General features: G+C 53.0%; 1 protein-coding gene across 6 annotated transcripts in view; it reads right to left on the bottom strand.

The window, feature by feature from the left end:
- Positions 1-8,940, bottom strand: part of ACLY (ATP citrate lyase) — a 46,974-nt gene extending 38,034 nt beyond the window's left edge. For 3 of the 6 annotated variants that reach the window (XM_086357700.1, XM_086357702.1, XM_086357704.1), the window contains exons 1-5: positions 8,802-8,940; positions 4,104-4,285; positions 2,793-2,915; positions 882-944; positions 258-448 (exon numbers count right to left, since the gene is read on the bottom strand). In XM_086357700.1, coding sequence (XP_086213826.1) covers positions 258-448; positions 882-944; positions 2,793-2,915; positions 4,104-4,262 — 536 coding nt within the window. In that variant the 5' untranslated portion in view covers positions 4,263-4,285; positions 8,802-8,940. Of the gene's footprint in view, positions 1-257; positions 449-881; positions 945-2,792; positions 2,916-4,103; positions 4,286-4,530; positions 4,723-8,801 lie in introns of those variants that run through there. The other 3 variants (XM_086357701.1, XM_086357705.1, XM_086357703.1) reach the window with 2 other exon arrangements.
- Between the last annotated feature and the right edge of the window lie 3,202 nt (positions 8,941-12,142).

Genomic DNA, 12,142 nt, shown 5'->3' with positions numbered 1-12,142 from the left:
CCAGACAGACAGGGGCAAGGAGGTGAGGGATGCTGACAGACATTTCAGTCTGAGCCAGCCTCCCCACTGCCCCCGCATTCCTCCTGGGGGCAGGGAGGGGCTGGGACTGCTGGCTGCTCCCCATCTTCCAGCCAAAGGCTGGGGCGGGGTAGCCGGTGCCCAGACAGGGAAGACCACTCCGCTTGCCCCCTGTACCCAGAGCTGTCGGCCTTCCCCGTTCCTATACCACCACCACCCTGCCATCCCTCTCACTCAACTCTTTCTTGTCTTCGGGGGCGTGGACCAGCAGGTGTTTCTTGATGTCCTCAGGATTCAGCTTCTCATCGACGCCGACAAGTAGTTTCTGGGCTTTAGCATCCACGTCGCCCACGTCCACCCCACCCTCGTGGTGGAACAGGACATAGTCCCCTTCTCGGGTAGCATAGATGCAGACATAGAACTCTTCCTCCTTACGAGGGAAGAGGGCAAAATATGGGTGAGGGGCCCAGCCCCAGTAGTATCATTTCTAAAATCCCACAGACACCTCCTACTGGGTGAGACCTCAAGGACAAGAGGCCACTGCCTTGCTGGCTGACAGTCCAGACTGGGCCAATGTGACCTGCTCCGGGGTAAAGGTCCTCCCTTCAAGTCCTGCTCACTCCAGCACTGGGAAGTCCCCTCTGTTACCAGTGCTGGTTCCTTTCTGCCGCAAACTAAGCCCTTCCCCTCATCTCTGAACTCCCCGCTCTGCAGCACCCTCAGACCCTAAAAGCACAGCTTCAGAGACTTTGGTTGCTCTGACTTTTCTCCAGCAGCTTGATTTCTCCTTTCATCATTTTAGGATCAACAGGCACAATGCTCCCAGAGGGCAAAGACCCAGCTGGGAGCCACCTCACACATACCTGAGTGTGGGGGACGAAGGGTTCGATCAGGAAGTTCTTGAGGAAGCCTGTGGCCTTGCCAACCTATGGAGATTGAAGGAAATACAGCTCAGGCGGATGGCACGCCTTGCTCGAGGGGCAAGAGGAGGGATGACCCTCTGCTCCTTCCACCTCAATCGTCCATCAGAGGTGGGGCCCCAGCACTACTGTCACACCACCTGCCAGAAAGAGATCTTTCCAGAAACTAGGGCAATGGGGTCACAGACTCTTACATTAAAGAAGTCTTCATGAGACCCCCTCTTCCACCCACTGCCCTTGTGCCAGCCACACTTTGACACTTCTAAAATGTCTCACATCTTCTTTTCCACCTCCTCTGGAGGGTGACAAATGAGCTGTAATGTGGCCCCGCCCCCCAAAAGCAGCGATCTGGAGCCTCTACCCCTCTGCTGTTCCACAGATCACGTGCTCGGACAAATCAAGGTTATCGATCCCAGAGCTCAGGGAGGGAGACCCGGTCGCAGGCGCAAGGAATGGCTGGGGAAGGGAGAGAGAATGGAGCTCGACAGGGAAAACTTTTCTGCACAGACTTTCCCCGCTGAGGACAACAGGCCTGCAGAGCTAATCAGTTTGAGTGGGTCCCTGGCGGCAGCCAAGGCAAGACAGTCCTCACCCGCCCTCCCCGTGTGTCCCGAAGCCCCCGCCCGCCCATGAGTGCGTCATTGCTGAGTCAGGGACCAGACAGTGATCCATCAGAGGTAATGAGCCGCTCCTGCCCGGGCTGACACTGCTGCCAGCTCAGATGTCCCCAGCGTTTCCCCCCACCCCCTGACAAAAGCCAGCTAAGAAGGAAGCATGAGGACCTCCCTGGGGACACTGCTCAGCCCCCCAACCCTGCTGTCCTCTCCCCAAAGGCCTGGGGGCATGAAGGTCAAGATCCCTCCACCCCCAAGCCCGTGTATAACTTCAGGGATCCCTCTTTATCCAGGAGAGCCAGAAACAGGAAATTAAACAAGAAGAACTGATTTAAGGAAGCCCGGGTAAAAAGGAAGATGGCTCCATCACCACCTTCATCCTACTCTGGGGAGATCGAGTTAGAGAACAGCTCAACCCTGATCCACAGTCACCCCAGATGGGACAAAGCCAGGTGTGGACAGCACATCCTCCCCGGCTTAAGCCAAGCCTTGGTCCACTCCCTCCCTTCAGTTCTCCAGCTCCCTTGGGGAGAAGAAAAAGAAATGCAATTTTATTTCTGGGCATCGCTTAGCCTTCCTAAGCCATATTTCGCTTCAACTCTCACCTACAGAGTTGAAATTAATCAACAAGCTGGGAGAAGACAAGAACTGAATTGACTCTTCAGGATTAATTGTCTCCTTAATTGTCTCCTCCTAGATTCTTGGCCCAAGATGGTTTCTGCCTAAATGATTCTGCATCTCCCTTCGAGTTTTTTTTTTTTTCTTTATTGTGCCTCTTATGTATGCAGGTCATGGTGAGCTACCCTACCCGTTCTGGTAATTGAAAAGAAAGGAGTTCCCAGAGTAGGTCTGGGAACTGTTGTTAAAGGAACAGACTATTTCGGCCTGGCTCGGGTTCCTGAGGCTCAGCTTCCCTGCAGCACATGGGATCTTACTTCCCCGACCAGAGATAGAACCTTCATCCCCTGCATTGGAAGGCAGATTCTTAACCACTGGACCACCACAGAAGTGCCTGTAATACTTCTACTTGTACAGCACATCTCACCATTCCCTGTTAGGGGAGCTCGGAATGAGCATCCAACTGGCCCTACTACATAAACCAGCTCTGCAGGGCTCCTGTCCTCCCCAGGCTGCAATCGGACCAGTCATGGGGGTGATCCATAGGGCTGCAGATCTGAAAGCAACCATGTTTGCTTCTGTTCCCACAGCACATCCACCCCAACCCTACACCCAGACTCACTGTAGCTTCCTGTCCCAGGCGTGGCTTCAGCCAGGACTTGACTCCATCCAGAGTGAGGTTGACCCCAACTAGGCCCAGCTTTCCACGCCGTTTGATCAGCTGGTCTGGCTTGACCACCAAGCTCTGGAACAAGAGAGTTGGTTTGCTTGTTTTGTGTTTTGGCTGAGCCATGTGGCTTGTGGGATCTAGTTCTCCAACCAGGAATTGAACCCAGGCTCTTGGCATTGAGAGCCTGGAGTCCTAACCCCCGGACCACCAGGGAATCTCCAAGAGGGGTCTGTATTTAGAGCAAAGAAGGAGAGGGGAAAATTAAGAGTTAATAGTCTAGGGCCCCAAAGCACAGGATACCCTGGGTGGCTTCCAATTCACCCCACCCCCAAGGTAAATTCCACCCATCTTCAAGGTCAGCTCCCAGAAGCTTCCTTCACCTATCCCAGCCAACATCTTTGACAACTGGGAATCTAGAGCTGTCGTGGCTCAGGATAGGGTCTGGCACAGAGTAGGTGCTCATTGAATAGCTGCTGAATGAGTAAAGGATTCCCTACCCTCCCTATGTGGTATCTTAGCTTCATTCAACATCTCAGAATATGGATTGGCACCCACATTCCAAAAAGAAAGACTAGAAAGACAGAGCCCTAGGGTGACAAAGCACCATAGAAGACATCTGGTCAACCCTATCCCTGTACTTGAACTCCATTTACAAGATCTACAAGCAGCCCCTAGCCACTGCTCACATACCTCCAGTACCAGGAAGTTCACCAACTCCCGTTGTGGTTTGGGGTTTGGGCTGCCTCATAGAGGAAGGAAAATTGCATCCCTGAACACCCTCCCACTCACCCCCCTCACTGGTCCTAGTTCTCTGGGACCTGCCAGAGACATCTAAATGGATCTACAGAGAGGATCCCCTACTCTGGGTGGATTCTATCAGCCATCTACACAAAGTACAGCATCACATTTCCTCATGGCCCTGACATATTCCTGATGGAGCCGGTGCTTTTTACTGAGCATTTACCAAATGCCAGGCAGCAGACTAAAGACTTTCCAGGCATTATTACTAGTCCTTAAACTCAAGAGAGGTGAAATGGCTTGCCCCAGGCCACATGGTTAATAACCAGAGAGCCGCTATCCGGACTTCAGTTGTCCAGTTCCAGTCCAGGCTCAGCACCTCAGCATGCGGCACACAGGGCTGAACACAAAACGCGCTCAGCCCCCTGCACCCTGCCCACCCAGGCAGGCCATCTGCCATCACTTGTTCTGAGGGGACATCTGGGCCTGGAGGAGGGGTGGGGTGGGGGGGCGGGGTGGGCTCACCTGGCTGAGCAGCCACGGGTGGTCCTGCAACAGGCGGGCCCAGTCTGTGTCAGGGGTGACCCGGGCATACTTGAAGCGGTTCTGGATGGCCGAGGTGGTGCAGATGTACTTGTAGAGGAGCTCTTTGCCTGTCTGCTCAGAAATCGCCTTGGCCGACATGGTTACAGAAGGCCCTGCACTACCTGTTGGGGAGAGAGGGGCTGGTCAAAGGGTACGGGGAGATGGAGGTGCTATCTTCTCCAGCAGGACAGACCCCCACCCAGCTGCCCCCAGACCATAAAACCTGATCTCAGCGCTTCTCCAGAGGGAGAAGAGGGCTGCCCCAGAAGGAAGGATGGAAGGGAGATCTCAAACAGCACTGACCACAGACAGTGCGGATTAGGAAATGATGGTGAGGACAGAGGAGAAAAACAAAGATGGCAGTTACCTCCCCGGGGACTCGTGGCCTCTACTCTCTAGGCAAACTAGCTCACCCAAGAGCACATTCACGAACATTCACCCTGGAGCAAAGAAAGCTGGATGGGGAGACCATAATAGCAGGCATGTGACCCAAACCTGAGTGCCTGTCCCACCCGAGATGGGCACAAAGACCCTGAAATGCACCCTCTAGTTCTGTGACCTGCGGGGAACACAGTTAAATAGTGTAAGACTGGCCCTACCCCTCCTCCATGTCTGGTCTCCAACACACTCACTCACTCATTTCACACACTCACACACATCACCAGCCCAAAGGTTGGGTAAACAAGTCTATTTAGCCTCACACAGGACCAAGCCCCCCAGGAGTGAAGAGGAAGAGCTATGTCAAAGCCCATTTCTCCCAGGACACCAGACTCCCACCCAAGTTCAGAGCTGACACAGGGCGGGGAACTGTGACCTTCAGTGCATCCCACCCACCCCACTGAGTCATCCAGCTACTCATTTAGAGCAAAACAGAGTCCTCTCTGGGAACCACCCATACTGGTCATTTCTAACCGAGCCAGAACTAGGGGAACAGAGGCAGAAGCCATCCTGGGTCACATGTAGGTGAGCCCTAGGAGGTGCATGGAGATTGAGAGTCCTATTTCTTATTTTTATTTTTGGCCACACCACGTGGCACGCACGACCTTAGTTCCCCAACCAGGGATCAAACCCATGCCCTCCGCAGTGGAAGCACAGATTCTTAACCACTGGACCGCCAGGGAAGTTCCTACAGCCCTATTTCTTAGATGAGGAATAAAAGCTCAGAGGAGTTAAGGCAACTTGCCCAAGAAGCCTAATTAATATGCAGGGGTCCTGAGATTTGAACTCAAACCCTCTCACTCCTGGTCCCTAGAAAATCCCACAGTCAGCCTGACAGAAAAGACCACTTGTCCAGGAGCCAGGCCATTTCCCCCATTCACCTCACAGAAGGATCTGTGATGACAACTTCACCTTCCCTCCCTGTCACTTTGTCCTGACACACCCCTTCTCCCTTGGGGTAGTGCCTGGAGCAATTTGGGGAGATAAAGGGTGGGGAGACAGGAAGGGAAAGGAAACTAAGTCATTCCTGACAAGAGCTTGGCCAGATCAGGAAAAGTCACTCCTATCTCACAAAGATTCAGAATTGAGGTTGTTGAATTTACTGGGAGAGAAAAGCCAAGTGTAAATAAAGGAGGGTGGAGCTGAAGGGCTGGCTGCTTTACATACTCAGGAAGGTTGGTGTCTCCATTTCTAGCTCAGGGAAGGCCAGAGTTTCCGGGGCCACTCTGCACCTCCTTTCCAATTCTCCAGGCTGGGCTTCAGGTTCTAATCCTGGCTTGACTGGCTGGCTGAGCCTCCCAGCTATCCTCCAGCAAGGCACAAAGGGTGCATTCAGTGTGGTGTCTGGCCCAAAGGCGGGTAGCTGGGAAGGGGCTCAGAGGAAACGTTCCCGTTTCTTGCCTTCCCCTGGGATGACTTCCGGCTCCTTCTCAATATGAGTTTCCAAAGGAGACGCCTCAATCAGCCCCACTCCCCCATACCCCTCCATCCCCCACCCACTCCAGCTCCATTTCCCAACCTTCTTGACTCAGACCAGAAAAACTGGTCCTGAAATCAGATGGGTACATAAATGTGCCCCTACCCTCTCCCAAACAGAATGCAACCCAGGGCAGATCAAGCAGATAAAGGAGAGAGCAGCCGCCGACCACTCTTAGTGGTTAGGACACATCAGTTCAGTTCAGTTCAGTTCAGTCGCTCACAAGCTAATCACAAATTCCAAGAGAAAGGACGCCCCGCCCCCGCCCCCCCAACCCCGGCTAAGCCTCTCCAGCAGAGAGACACTCCCAGAACAACGACCGCCCCCTACCCCCATACAAAGACCCAACTTTGGAAAGAACCTGGATGAGAAAAGGGACCTTCTGCAGCTGAAAAAAAATCACAATTTCCTTGAGCCTTAGTTCAGATCTCAAATCCAAGAACTCATCTCTGGTGCTCAGGAGAGGGATGGGAGAGCTGACAACAGGGGAATGGCACAAGATAGAAAAGCTCTGCCAGCTCACCAAAACACAGACTGGCCATCAGAGCACTTTGGCATAGATGGGGCAGGCCCTCTCAAGGCCAAGACAGAGAATTTACAGGACAGAGTAAAAAGACAGGGAAAGAATCTGGCCTCTGCATATTTATCAAGACAGGGTAAGAAGGCTCACAAAGCCAGGGAGTAGACTGGGTAGAGAGAAATCACAAGTTTAATCATTCGGGGGAGTCTCTTGAAGGTGGTGGATCTTAACCTATTTGAGGTCAGACTCTTTCGAGCACCAGAAGAAAAGCCCAGAAAAATGTACACATACCCAGTTTCGCTTATCCCTTCAAGATGGTGACCTGTGACCATGATCTGACAGCCCAGAGACCCATAGCTAAGAACGCTGGCTCAAGTGACAAAGGGACTTAAAGTGTAAACCAGTCTGGGCTGGGAACACAACACACACACACACCACTGCAGAGTCTTGGGCTGCCTCCCCAGTAACTGAATAACTGAATATGCTGTCAGACTGGTCAGAGATGATTTCAGGGCAGAGCTAAGATCCAAGGGGTCCACTTTGGGGTCCCAGGAACTGTTACCTAGGTAAATTTGGGGAAAATCATGCCAGGGGACCTGAACACACACACACACACACACACACACACACACATACACACACACACACACACACACACACACACATTCTCTCAATCGAAAGGAGGGCCCTTCTGAGCTGAATGGGGTCTTTTCTGCAGACAGGATAAGTGACCCAGAATTGAGTTCATCCACAGCAGCCACGGAGGGCAGAAGTAGCCCACAGGGAAGGCTGAATGAAAGGAGTTTGTTCCCCAGGACTGTACCCCTGGGACACAGCCCGTGGAGAGGAACCACTGGGGATGCTATGTAGGGTCTCTGTGAGGAGGACAAAGAGCACTTATTTTAAGGTTAGTATCCACAGGAGTGGTGTTTTTTTTTTTTTTTTTTGGAAAGGCCAGGCAATCCCTGGAGTAAAGAGAGGGACAAAATTCTGAGGGTCCCCTACTGCAGCAAACATAATGCAGAATGGGAGTGGAGACACCTACCACCCAGCTGAGCTCAAGAGCTGTTCCCATGATCATTTTCCAAGCTGTTTAAGAAGCTCTTTAAATATTAAAAAAAAAAAAAAAAGCAGCAGTAGCTCTTTAAGAAGTGAAAACACCCCTCTGGGCAGCTGGGTCTACCAGGTGTCCTTCACCCAACATTTCAGAATGTCAGAAATCCAATGATCTGAGCTGGCTGAAACAGTGCAAAGTTAATGGGTGAAGAGAGGAGTGGGCTGGTTGACCAAACTGTGCTATGCACTGCTTCCCCCCGCAAAATCCTCTGCCCAGGCAGACTCCGGAGGACCACCTAATGGTAGAACTCCTTGATATCCGCCAAGGTTGGAGAGGGCAGGAGGCGCTGGGACTGGCCCTCTGCCAATCCCGACAGCAGGGTGGCGGCAGCATCTTCCAGCCCCTGGAGGACCCTGTCTCGGCCAAGCTCGGCATCAACGCCAAGGGTGGGGAGAGAGACGGGCACCCCGGCCATCTGTCGCTTAGCGGCTGGGCCTGACGGCACCCCCAGAGCTAGGAGAGTCCTCCCTGCACCGCCCATCCAAGGATAGTTCCTCGTGGCGAGGCCTGGGTTGGCCCTGCCAAGTGTGGTCTTCGGCGGCTGCGCGCCCTGCTCGCTCCTTCCACTTTGGCGCGGGGCTCAGTCGACTCTCCACAGAACTAAAAGGGAGGGCCTGAACCGACTGGTGAGGAGTAGGAGTGGGGAGACTAGCCACCGCTCTACCTCCTTTGCCGGGCATCCGATGGCCGGGGTGGAGGGACCCAGATCGGGGCAAGAGGTGGCCACAGAAAGCCCGATGAGGCCCGGCGACTAGTCCCGGGGTGGGGATGAGGGGAGCCAGTTAGGGGCGATGTAATACGGCGGAGGGAAGGCAGGCAACAACGGCGGCCAGCCTTGTGCAAACTCCGGGAACTAGAATGTGGAGGAGTTGGGGCGGGGGAGGGGAGGGCGACACGAGGCCACCGGCCGGGATCCCAGCGAAGGCTAACCTAAAACTAAGACCCCCAAAACTCCAAGCAGGTGCAGGGAGCGCGCGTGAGCCCCAAGCTGGCTTCGAAGGAGGCGGTTCCGGGTTGGGGGAGGGAAGCAGGAAGCTCCTGGACCAGGTGGGGTCCATCTCGCGAAAACAGCCGTCGGCCACTCACCTCTCCGAGAAAGTCTATGCGCGGCGTTCAGTCTACAGAACCCAAGTCACCGCCCACTGCTAGGAGCGCTCCAGCCTCCCGCAGCCGCCGGAGACCTGGCTTTTGTCCGGGCGCTGGCGGGCTTCTCCCCGCCCCCATCGGCACACAGCGCGAGCCGCCCGGCCATTGGCCACACGCATTCCCTAGCCTGAGCGCCAGACCTCCTCCCAATTCGCTGCCTGATATAGCCCCGCCCCCGAGGCCAGGCCCCAGGGTTTGCTGGGACTTGTAGTCCCGCTGGTGCGTCTGCCCCGGACGGCTGGCGGGCACCGCCTCTCCGGAGCCTGCCAAGCCAGGGAGGGGTCGGGGGCGGGGCCTCCGGTGGGGAGATGGGCCGGGCTACGCTGGGAGGGGAGCTTACGAGGCTGGGGGCCATGGCCTGATCGCTTAGGAGGTGGGCCTAGAGCCGCTGCGATGGGGTGTTGGGGAGTGGGGGCTGGGGTGTTGGCCGAATGGGCTGTATCGCAGCCTTGGGGACCCAGAGTCTCCTTCCCATCTCGCTTTGGGAGAAACTGACGTCCGTATCCTGGCAGCTTGAAATCGGCCACATCGAACCCAGTTGCTTAGACCTGCTTTTTGCAAGACTGCTTGCCCATTTGCACGTGGACTCTCTTCCTTAAGCTGGTGGAGCGAGGCCGAGAGCAGAGATAGATGAGACCTCCCACTGTAAATGGGATAGGGCGGAGGACCGCGTGAGCAGGTGGGGCTAGGAGGGGTCAATCACCACCTCGCGTCAGTCACCACCACTCATCCACTCACCTGGGCGCACAGAGCAGAGAATTCAATGAGAGATTCTAGCGCAAGGCTGGGGCCATCTCTGCTGCTCGGGCTCCCCGCCCCGCCCCCACTATCTCACGCTTAGACTAGAGGAATGAATGAACTGCTGCCTTCCCCTTCTCCATTACCGGGGAAACAGAGTGCATTTTCCAAATCAAAAACTGGGACACCCGGTCTGACAGGTATTGGTGAACTTGTGGGACAGAATTTTTAAAATCAGACAGTCCTAGAAACCAAGACATAGATTTACTGCTGAGACATCCTGGAGCTTTCCTATGTCCATCCCAGTCCTCTAGGTCTCTCGAGCTGCTCCCTGACCCTAACAGCTGTCTAGCTCCAGGAAGGAGGATCATGCGCTGAGCAGCTCAGGTGAAAGGGTCAGCGCAGTGTGCAAACAGACCACATGTCTGTGTTCCTGCCAGGCGCTGGGGTCACACTGTAACAATGCTACCACATTGCTGTACACAAAAACCTGGCCAAATCCTTCTCCCCCCAATACACTTGTTGGCCATGCCTGAACAAAGTGATCCCTGATGATGTCAGTTTCTGGTCCCTTCCCTCACAGGCATCTTTTTGAAACAGCATTTCCTCAGCTCCTCTCTCCTGTTGGTCATAGAGAGCCTTCCACTCCTACATGGAATGAGCTCCACCCCTACTCAGAATCTCCCCAAATAGCACCCATCTTGGAGAAGGACTACCTCTCCACAGCTAAAGAAAACACCTCCTGTGAAGGTACTCCTTTTCTGGCCTTCAGTTCAGTTCAGTTCAGTCACTCAGTCATGTCCGATTCTTTGCGACCCCATGAATCACAGCACGCCAGGCCTCCCTGTCCGTCACCAACTCCCAGAGTTCACCCAGACTCACGTCCATCGAGTCAGTGATGCCATCCAGCCATCTCATCCACTGTCGTCCCCTTCTCCTCCTGCCCCCAATCCTTCCCAGCATCTGAGTGTTTTCCAATGAGTCAAATCTTCGCATGAGGTGGCCAAAGTACTGGAGTTTCAGCTTTAGCATCATTCCTTCCAAAGAAATCCCAGGACTGATCTCCTTCAGAATGGACTGGTTGGATCTCCTTGCAGTCCAAGGGACTCTCAAGAGTCTTCTCCAACACCACAGTTCAAAAGCATCAATTCTTCGGCACTCAGCTTTCTTCACAGTCCAACTCTCACATCCATACATGACCACTGGAAAAACTATAGCCTTGACTAGACAGACCTTTGTTGGCAAAGTAACGTCTCTGCTTTTCAATATGCTATCTAGGTTGGTCATAACTTTCCTTCCAAGGAGTAAGCGTCTTTTAATTTCATGGCTACAGTCACCATCTGCAGTGATTTTGGAGCCCCAAAAAATAAATCCACTGTTTCCCCATCTATTTCCCATGAAGTGATGGGACCAGATGCCATGATCTTTGTTTTCTGAATGTTGAGCTTTAAGCCAACTTTTTCACTCTCCTCTTTCACTTTCATCAAGAGGCTTTTTAGTTCCTCTTCACTTTCTGCCATAAGGGTGGTGTCATCTGCATATCTGAGCAACTCAGGATCTTTGTGGGCTAGTGGGAAGACTGCAGTCAGGGAGAATCTACTGTGTAGCAATTATCCCCCTGGTTAGAGAGATACAACCAGCCAAACAACAAGGTCCTACTGTATAGCATAGGGAACTATATTCAATATCCTCTGATAAGCCATAATGGAAAAGACTGTAAAAAAATTATATATATGTATAACAATCACTTTGTTGTAAGCAGAAATTAACACTTTGCAAATCAACCATCAGATCAGATCAGACCAGTTGCTCAGTCGTGTCCGACTCTTTGCAACCCCACGAATCGCAGCACGCCAGGCCTCCCTGTCCATCACCAACTCCCGGAGTTCACTGAGACTCATGTCCATCGAGTCAGTGATGCCATCCAGCCATCAACCATACTTCAATAAAATTCTTCAATAAAATTCAAATCAACCATACTTCAATAAAATTTTTTAAAAAATCACACATCCAGAAACAGGCATCTAGGCTGTCATAAACTTTGTACATCAATTTGACAATATTGAGAAAATTTTTAAATGCACGTGTCCACAGCCCCAGCAATTCCATTTCTAACAACTTATCCTTCAATATATTGCAGATGTATGTATTTTCTGGCTGCTCTCTCCAGCACTTTCAATAGGGCCTGGTACCTAGTCAATGGGCTTGCCAGGTGGTGCTAGCGGTAAAGAACCCTCTTGCCAAGGCAGAAGATGTAAGAGATGCGGGTTCAATCCCTGGGTCAGGAAGATCCCCTGGAGGAGGCATGGCAACCCACTCCAATATTCTTGCCTGCAAAATCCCATGGACAGAGAAGCCTGGTAGGCTACAGTCCACAGTGTCACAAAGAGCCAGACATGACTGAAGCAACTTTGCATGCATGCACCTAGTCAGTAAGTGTTTGCTGAGTGATTAAGTTCCCCATCTCGATGTTGCTGGACCCAGGTTTGACTAATCCTGGGCAGAACAACAAGAAAGTTACTATCCAAGGAGTGAAAGAGGAG

Source organism: Bos grunniens, chromosome 19 (genome assembly GCF_055505025.1).
Source record: "Bos grunniens cultivar Pamir isolate PY7600 chromosome 19, Bosgru_T2T1.0, whole genome shotgun sequence".
NCBI lineage: Eukaryota > Metazoa > Chordata > Mammalia > Artiodactyla > Bovidae > Bos > Bos grunniens.
This window is presented reverse-complemented; position numbering and strand designations above follow the sequence as displayed.